This window comes from Coregonus lavaretus, assembly GCF_964263955.1.
Source record: "Coregonus lavaretus genome assembly, chromosome: 5".
Lineage (NCBI taxonomy): Eukaryota > Metazoa > Chordata > Actinopteri > Salmoniformes > Salmonidae > Coregonus > Coregonus lavaretus.
Window position 1 is genome coordinate 42,467,072 of NC_139992.1, and position 9,900 is coordinate 42,476,971.

Genomic DNA, 9,900 nt, shown 5'->3' on the forward strand with positions numbered 1-9,900 from the left:
CAACTTCAATAACATAATTTACTATTTTAATTATAATAACGCACCAAATTGTTTTTGTTAAACACAAAACCTCTCGAATTGTTAATTGATTAATGACTGTTGATTCACGTTTAATGTTACTTGGTATAATCTGATCCTAGTCTTGTGGTTACAGATTCGTGAAAGTTGCATTTCTTCCCAGCAGATTCGCCATTTGTCGCCATTTCTCGACATCTCACACAGATCGAACAAGGAGAGCGTTAGTTATAAATATCTTTGAGATTATCTCAATTGTATTCTCGTTGCATCCTCTCGCCTCGTCTCCTCCAAATACATTGGATGAGAAAGCCAGCGGTCCCGCCCCTCTGACTTTCTTCTCCAATGGGTTTTGAGAAGGAGACGAGGAGAGAGAACGCGACGAAATATAATTGAGAATCTCCCTTTGTTTTACACTTGTGAAGAACAAGAAACGACGAATCATCGAATCTCAATCGTCAGATTTGTAATCACATTTTCGGGCGGGCTGATTGAAAGTTTGTTTTCGTGGACAAGTGACCACTGTTGAAAATCTGCATTGTATGTTGTATGGCTACTTTTATGATACGATCAGTAAAACATTTGAGCAATAATATAATTTTGACAATCGCTAAAGAAAATAAAACTGATATGGAGCGACCATCGAGGTTTGTAACCAAAGCTTACCTTCTTTATTAGCTAAGCTTAGCTAGCTACAGTAGCTTGCTAATGTAACGCTATCCAGAACGAGCTGACAACACAGACTAGTTTATTGCTTTGCTTGGTCTTAAGTCTCTTAAATCCCTGACTTACATTGTGGGAGGCAACCCGTCTGCCAAATCTCGTTACTTATAAGGTGTGTGTGTGTGTGTGTGTGTGTGTGTGTGTGTGTGTGTGTGTGTGTGTGTGTGTGTGTGTGTGTGTGTTTTGTTGACAGGAAGACAAAGCTTGTAAATTATTCAGATTTCCAGGACTTGGATGATGGTATGTCAAATCCAATGTATTTCATTAATTTGTGGTGTAAATAGCCAGAGTTGGTGTTGCAATTCCCTTCTCCTTTTATGGTTTGTATGTAATCATGTGTCCCACTGTTTTTGATCATGAGAAACAGATGAGGATTTTGCCTCTGTAAAAGCACCACCCAGCAAAAAAGCCAAGGATAATGTGAAAGAATCAGCGCAGGAAAAGAGCAAGAAACCTTCAAGCAAGGCCTCCAGTCAAGAGACTGGCTCACAGCCCATAGGCCGCAAGGACAGGTAGGAAGTGGAATCAGAAACAAGCAGAAACAACCCTTAAAGGGTTTACTAAACAACACCATATGTTACTTGTTTCTTTGTTCCTCAATAAATCTGTTGTGGAGACAAAAGGTATAAAACATTCTTAACAGTTTAATAGTGTGTGGCAGCGGCTATGCAAACAGAAGCATGCACACAGAACACAGACACACTGAATGTCCTTGTTGCCCTCAGTCAGTGCCCCTTCACCTTATTCTACATAGTGACAGATAAACAATAACAAATACCCAGTTGCAGGCAGTATTAGGGACACTGTGTCTAGATGGTGTATGTAATGACATCAGGCTGACCACTGGCCCAGAGCAGAACTCCGTAAATCAGTGCTCAAACTCAAATGAGTCTTTTAGCCAGACGCGTTGCTTGTGATCTGCCATGCATCAAATCACAAAAAGCAACAAGGTGTGGTGAATCATTGGCAAGGTCTCTGAGGCCAGTGGCAGTAGGGGTGTTTTGATGTGTCATGGTGATGCAAAGAGGCAGTCACTATGAATGTAACCTTATGATGAATCTGCTCTATGTTGATCAGTATTGTCTGTGAAACTTCAGCACTGTCAACTTTGTCACATGTCCCTTTGAGAGGGCCTTTATTGTAAAAATATGCTAACATCAGAATTGTACCTGTGTTTTTCAGGAAACCATTGGATGAGAAGCTGTATGACAGAGATTTGGAAGCAGCTCTTACTCTGTCGTTGCTTAAAACCACAGAGAGAAATGAGGAACAATGTTCTTATAATCCAGGTTTGCATTGGACTGTTGATTCTTTACAACTTGTGTTTTGAAACATGTAATACACTTCCAAATTGCTGTTTGTCTCATTGGTAGTTTTATCAAAATGTGCACATACATACAGTAGAGAATGGATGACTCACATGTCTCACTCACTGTCAACAATTATTTGCAAAACATTTTTTGGGGGGATTCTATTTATTTGTAGAAAAATATGTCAAGAATCAACCGCAAAGAGATGGTGAAAATCTGGATCCCTCATTACGCCTTTCCAACTGCAGTGTGGACATCAACCTTTTGGGTATTTATTTTTTATGTCTCAAATGCATGGGTGGTGATGCTACACATGCCCACCACTGACAAATCTATTTAATATAATTGGATCCCATGCTATTGCATCTCACAGACACTAGTGATCCCTTTGTGATAAGATAATCTCCTCCCTTAGGCCTTGACCAGATCACGAATGATCAGGGATCCCCTTGCGCCCCCTCCAGACAGAGGAAGGCAGCCTCCAAGGCTACAGAGCAGCAAAGGAGCATGCTGAAGGATGACGATGAGGACTACCAGCCCAAAGGGACACCAGGTTGTCATAGCAACCCAATGGCATAGGCTCTTTGTGTTTCTACATTCCAGGTGTATTTCATGACACACATTTGTTGTGTACTGTATACTGAATATTTCTTTCTATTCAGATTCAGAGAGCGATGCTGATTTCAGTGATCCAGCCGAAAGTGATGATGATGAATTCACAGTAAAGAAACCAGAGAAAAAGAAAACTACCACGAAAGAGAAGACGGCTAAGAAGGAGCAACCAAAAGCTAAACCGCAGGTGGCCTCAAAGGAAGAAAAGCAGCCTTCAAAACCATCGAAAACCAAACCACATTTGACAGGTACTTAATAGCTTTAAGAACTACTTTTACTCTGCTTGTAGTAGAATTGTCATTCTAATAACTAAATCTCTTTATTCTCCCAGCCTGCAGAGTTTGAATCAAACTGTCCTTCTCTGCCTCACAGGGACTCCCAGTCTAAAAACTCCCACCTTAGGTAGAAGTCCAACTGCCAAGCCTGACTACGTGCCCAAGAGGCCTCCTGCCACTTCTCCTGTCTCAAGACCTGCAGTCTCTGGCAGTCCAGCAGGGGGCAGAATACCCAAGTGGAATCCTCCAGGTAAGACTGACTGAAAGGTCAAGGAGGTCATCGTAATCACATAAGCAGGTGTAGGACTGCATGTTTGGAAACAAGGTTGTGCCTTGTATTCAGGCATTTTAAGACCCAGCTCACCCATTATTTTTCTCATACAACTTGTCATCAGGTCACGTTGGAAGAAGTCCCGGCTCATCACAGAGTGCCCCAGTGAAGTCTCCAGGGCAGGGTCTAAGACTTGGACTGTCTCGCATGGTGCGGGTCAAACCCCTACACCCCAGTGTTGCTAGTCACTGACCCCACCTAGCTATCAGAGAGGAGCTCTGTGCCTCTGTGTAATTGACCGTTGACTTTCAGGATTCCTTTTGTAATCTAGATCTGTCTATTTTAATAAGAGGCATTCGAATTGTACTGTTATTTGTTATTATTCTGGTGTCATACATGCTCTCCTTTTAGAACAGCTCATCTTTTGGACCATTTAACTTAACAATGGTCAGTTCCCAACTGTTACTGTTATTAGGCCTACAGCAAAGCCTTCAGATTTCAAACCCTTTTTGTCTTTTATTATTTCAGAGAGAGGTTTTTGTCTTCTGTTTGTTCAGTTTTCACTCAAACATGTAAAAGAAATGGTACAATGCACACTCTGCTGGATATAATAATCTTAAAATGCAACATGATCATTGTTAAAGTGGCAATCAGTAGTTGAATCAATAACAAAGCCGAGACCCTGCCCCTGTTTTGGTAAAAAGCTGAGGGATGACAGCTGTGGATGCAAGGACTGGCCATCCATGATATCAACAGACGTTTTAACCATGTTTTGAGGCTATATACCCACTGGGAAAAAACTGGTTGTATCAACTTTGTTTCCAAGCCATTTCAACCCAAAAAAATCTATGTGATGAAGTTGAATCAACGTGGAAAACTGATTGGATTTGCAAAAAGTCAAGTGAAGGGCATTTCATATTTTTCACCCATCTTTTGACCTAAAATGAGGTGATGACATTTGTTGTTAATTTCATGTTAGTTGACAACTAAACCAAATCGAGACGTTGAACTGAAGTCTGTGTCCAGCACATTTTTAGTCATTTAGCAGACACTCTCATCCAGAGCGACTAGGGTTAAGTGCCTTGCTCAAGGGCACATCGACAGATTTTTCACCTAGTCGGCTCGGGGATTAGAACCAGCGACTTTTCGGTTAGGGGCACAACGCTCTTAACCACTAAGCTACCTGCCGCCCCAGTAGGTAGTGTTTGTTTGCATTTAATTTATTTACAAACATAAAAGTAAAACAAAGCTTATATTTTGTTCTAATGTGGTATGACCATTGAACTAAGCTCATGAGACATGTATAAGTTACATTCTTCAAGAATCAATGGGCTAATATTAATTTTAAAAGTAAAAAAAATGGATGTAGGAGCTACAGAATGCCACTTTAAATAACGTTTTACCTTGATTTTATGAAAACCCAGTAGAATAGGCTACGTACCTGTTCTATGTGAGTTGAACATTTTGTGTCTGTTTGGCGAAAGCTTTGTACAATGTGTAAATATAAAACATTAAAGATTCTTTAGAAACTATAACTTTTCATGTAGTGAACATGTTTCCAGTATAGCTTGTATAGGCCTAAAGAGTTTGTGCAACATCTCCTTGTGGTATGGAAAATTGTGGACTGCTGCTTTTTGAGTGAATGATAATGCTCATTGCTCCCAAACCCAGAAATGGAAAGTGAATCACCAAACATTATCATGATTTTTAGCGTTACATAATGCATTGTTTTACGTGTTGATTTCAGTGTTTAGAGCTAATCAGTCAACAGCGCGCCGCCGTCAGTCCGAATGTATCTAAATTACGACATCATGAAATCACAATGAGATGACGCGTATGTATACGTAGTCAGTTTGACCATTGCATTTGACTGAGATCAATATTTAGTTTACTCCGTTACCTTGCAGCAGTAAACACCAAACATGAGCGAAATAAATCCATTAAATGAGCGAAAGTAAGTGTGAATTCCATTTCCGATTGTGTTGATCAATTATTATTTTTTAAATCACGAATTTGCCTATTTTTCTAGTCTAATTTGCCTATTTTAGCATTCTATTGCTGTGTTATTTACTCAAATCTACTGACTGTATGCAAACATCTAAAGGGATAATGGACAAATATGGTCAAAAAACAATTGCTCACAAAATATAATTTCACTATAATAAAAAAAAAAAAAAAAAGACCTGGATGTCAAAAATCTTCAGAGACTCCATAAACCGCTGAAGTTGATGACCTTTCTGTTTCAATAGGGAAGAAATGAAAAAGAAGTTGAGGAGACTTATTGAAAACAGGAACCAACCTCTCCCTTTGTTGAAAAAGGTACTGTATTTCTCTTGACATTTACAATATAGACATTTAGCAGACACTCTTAGATCATATCTTGACCACCTGAGATCAGCGCACAATCCAACAGTCAGATTTGCCTAACAAAACTCCAGCCTTGGATCCAACCGGGCATACCACAGGAAGAAGGTAAACTTACCATCAATCTGAAGCCCTACCCCAGTTACATCTCAATCCTCTGGCAATTAAAAAAGCCCATAGATTGATCTCTTAGTAGCACAATCTCTGTCTCTGCACAGGCTGAATTCTATGTGCAATCCCAAATAAATGAAAAGTAGTTGGTATCCTCTGTGACTGGGATCTGCAGAAGGCTACCTGGGATTTGGGATAAAAAATATCTGGACCACTGGAGGACAAGACAGGAAATGTGGAATGAAATAATGCCACCACATCAAATTAACAAGAAAAGGAGAGTGGGAGACTCCCTGATCCAGTGGTGCTAATTCATTGCATGTAGCATACCAGTGAGAGGAAGCCTGAAACCAAAGGCAGGAATATGAAATGGTGAGAGATTATGAAATCCCTCTACACGCCATGCACTCAGGAAAACATCGCCGTGCTACTAGAGTTGTCGTTATACAGACTGCTCCTCTGATCAAATGTCTATTTAGGGCTGCTGGCTGCGGCAGGATATGCCACAAACTCTGGAACATGTACTGTCAACTCAGCCAGGGCTGATGATGAAAGCAAAGAAAAACACACAAGCCTCGTGGATACATCAGCACTGCAATGCCTAGAAGAAATACAAAAAAGGCCTAGGAATTTCAGTTTGAAATTGTATAATGAATCTAACTTGATAAAAGCTTTCTTTCATTGGTCCCTATTGGACTCAAAAGATACTCCCAAAGCATCACATTATACGTTTAGTTTCAGGTCAAATGCTCATGTCTGTACAATGTTCCCATATGTGGTTGCTAACGGTATCAACCAAAAATGGCCTGTTAGAGCGCTAGCCCATTGCCCTCTGCAGGGGGTGGAGGAGGTGACGTAAACGTGTCTTGGCTTACCTGGCTGATATGGAGCCAGACGGCCTGTCTCATCTCCAGCACCATGGACAGCAGACAGGGGAACAGACAGTGCAGCTCACCCCACCCCACCACACGGCGGATGTGCTGACAGATGGCTCAGAGTGGTAGACAATGCAGACAGGTCGCTTACATCATGTTCAGGGTTTAGGGGGGAGTGATAAGCCAAAGGCGTTGGGTGCTCTACAACATGCTATATAGACAGTCCACTGAGCAGTCATTTCATGCATGTCGATGGACATTTCTGTTGATTTATCTGTGGTGAGTGTCTGGTGTTTTCCTGGTCCTGTTGGAGGCATTCTCAACAAAGTATTTAGTTGGAAATTGGAAATGAATAAGCTTCTTCTAATCATGAAGGCTACATTTTATTGTTTAAAGTGTTTTACCCCCCTCATTTTATGTTGTGGAGTTAAATCTCTACTTTAAAGCACAAAGAAAAGGAAGTATGTGCATTCTCTGACCTCTTGTAGCTACGCCAAATAACCCACAAATTCCCAGAGGAATTAACCTGAAAGGTAGCCCACTCTCTGTCATTCACTTCCCATTCCTCAGCCACCGCCTGCCTGAGGTGTCTGTCTGCCTACCTGCCTGCCTGGCTGTCTGGGACAGTTGTGTCACCACCACTGCTCAGTCAAAAGGATAGAGTTCACTCTGACCAGCAAGGTTAGACCGGTTCTGACCCCTGACTGACAGACAGACAGACAGCATTGTTTAGGGTAAAGCCAGCAGCACCAGATTAGTCTAGCTGTCTCTGTACGCAGATAGAAGCGGATACAATCTGTGTTATAATATGGGTCCTTGGGAAAGGCCAGCTACACAGGCCAAGCCTATCTGTCCCCAGCCTGTTCTGGGACAAGAGGATGAGGATGGTGACAAGGTAAGACTCAAAACAGGGCTGATTACTAATGCCTGTCATGTCTTTGGCTTTGGATCAGCAGTGAAGAGATGGTTGTTATTGAATGCTATTAGTAATTGGCAGCTTTACCTTGGACTTGATCATAGAAATTCAAACTGCATTCAAACTGCATGAAGTGCATTTGGTTTGTGTGTGGAGGTCTAAACCATAGAGATGTAGGCTTGGCCACTGGGTTCTAGTTCTATTGCTATGGTTAACACTCCATTGTGTGCTCTCAGGGTTGTGTTGCTATTGACGTCCGCCACAGAGCTTACGCTCCTAGCTCTGCTCCTTCCAGAGGGGTTTTCCTCTCTGTGTCTCTGTGGCAGGCTGCTAATGGGATTTAGCCTGATCCGGATTAGACCACTTGGTGATCCCTCCCTACTCCCTAGCCTTGGATGCCTCCCACTACTAAAGTTAGAGAATAAATACCCACCCACAACAACACAGGTCTACTGGTGCACTCCATCATGCTGCAGTAAAAAAACACCTTTTGTTTCCACTAGAAAATAAAAAGAGCTATCCTTTACCTGTGCTCAATTGTTTGCAGTTAGTCTAGTGTTACAAGCAAAAAAATAGTGTAAAATAATCAATGGTATTTTATGCACCGTGGACAATGACCCTTTGCCCAATTACCTCAACCCCACTGTTGGGTATAACTGCTACACTGCATTAAGAAGACACTGTCTTCATAAAAAATTACTGGGCTTAGCCTATAGCCATGAACAGATAAAGGCTGGAGGCTTTCTAGTGAGGACTGGTTGTGACTGTATAAGCTTCTTCAATATTGTGGACTGAAGCTGAAAACCATATCACCATGGAGACTGCAGCTTGTGTAAGGGCAAAAAACATATGGATGGTATATCAAAGGTGAGAGAAATACACTGGGTAGCAATGGAAAGAAAACAGCTATTTTCTGTCAGCACTGATAAAAACATGTTATGAAACGACCACTGTTATGTAGTTGTGTCTACCCCCGAGATGACTGACCCTGCCGACGTAGGCTTCAGTAGAACATACTGTATCACCCACGTCACGCGTGGGGTATGTCGGATGATTCACATGAAAGTGTAGATGCCGCTCCTCCACATCTCAAAGGATTCTCCACTCTGGATGAGCTAGCACATGGTTTGCTTTTGCCTTGTTGTGTCATTCACTTTAAATGATAAGGTGTGTGTGTACACGTTTCACTATACTTGTACCAGAAGTCCTCACATGAATAGTAAACAAGCAAACATTTTGAGAAGTGAGGACATTTTGCCAGTCCTCACTTGTTAAAATGCTATTTTATGTTTAGGGGTTAAGGATTAGGTTTAGGGTTAGGGAAAATAGGACTTTGAATGGGAATCAATTGTTTGTCCCCAAAAAGTCCTGACTGGTATAGTAAGACATAGGTGTGTGTGTGTGTGTGTGTGTGTGTGTGTGTGTGTGTGTGTGTGTGTGTGTGTGTGTGTGATTAAAAACTGATCCAATGATTATACATTTGATGATCTAGTACTGTTTTTTGACAATTGGATTTTTACAACTGTGAAGATCTTTACAATTGTAAAGCTGTTGTGATTTCATTCAATATTCCATGTTTAATGTGGTTAGTGGTTATTTTGGTGGTACCTTCGTGGGAGACTAAAGTGAAGTAAGTAATTATTAACCTCAGATGTGTGGTTGCTATTCAGCAGTGCTGGTCTGAATTTAAGTTCCACAGCCGTGAGTCTTGACACGTGAGCATTGAACCAGTGTAGGTGCAGCTCATCCTCTACACGATTAGATAAAAACCGCGAAGACTGAACTCAAGGATTTTGGAATTTAAGAAAAAATTGTGTCATGCACGGGCTAGAGAGAGAGGATTTGTTGTTGTTTGAGCTAGGTCACAAACTGTCTAGGGATTTTGTATGCTGGATGACTTGGCAAATACAGTATATGGTCTGCATTCTGTAGGTTACCAGATACATAACGGTTTTACGCGCAATGGTGATTCTCATGCTTGGAAAGTTATGAATGCCGTGTCCGATGAGTCTGTGCAAAGTTGGACCGGTGAATGAATTGACAAACAATCTATACCGGGAGTCCAAGGTATCGCCTGTCGATGCGGAATAAGCTGTGACCGTAGAATACCTTAACTGGCTCTCCGACGATGTGCGCGTCAGGCTAACAACAGCTTGCACCCTCCATAATCTTCGGCTGACAAAGCTTTTTCCTAGATCTACAGTCCGTCCATTACTATTCTGCAGCACAACACTGCAGTTCCCACAGAGCCCCAACATCATTTTGATGCAAAGCGGAATATTGGTTTCTGCGCTTAATCGGGAATAAAATTGGAAGAGCCTGGGAATGTTTTCAAGCTGTGCGCTCACGTGGACCAACTAGGAGAGGCAACTCGAGTATATACAGTATATTCTGATTCTCGATGATAATTCACCCGGGTTATAACGCA

General features: G+C 41.6%; 1 protein-coding gene across 1 annotated transcript; it reads left to right on the forward strand.

The window, feature by feature from the left end:
- Positions 1-201: 201 nt before the first annotated feature.
- LOC311130035 (RAD51-associated protein 1-like) lies at positions 202-4,739 on the forward strand. Its single transcript, XM_084162652.1, has 9 exons — positions 202-662; positions 932-978; positions 1,106-1,250; positions 1,921-2,027; positions 2,224-2,316; positions 2,464-2,601; positions 2,711-2,908; positions 3,033-3,185; positions 3,331-4,739. Exons 1-9 carry the CDS (start codon positions 565-567, stop codon positions 3,456-3,458), a joined length of 1,107 nt encoding a protein of 368 aa, XP_084018778.1. The 5' UTR covers positions 202-564; the 3' UTR covers positions 3,459-4,739.
- Positions 4,740-9,900: the final 5,161 nt, after the last annotated feature.

Coding starts and splice junctions, on each gene's coding strand:
- LOC311130035 (XM_084162652.1), top strand. CDS start 565: ATGGCTACTTTTATGATACGATCAGTAAAACATTTGAGCAATAATATA. Junction 2,317..2,463: donor TGTGGACATCAACCTTTTGG/GTATTTATTTTT, acceptor CTCCTCCCTTAG/GCCTTGACCAGATCACGAAT. Junction 3,186..3,330: donor ACCCAAGTGGAATCCTCCAG/GTAAGACTGACT, acceptor ACTTGTCATCAG/GTCACGTTGGAAGAAGTCCC.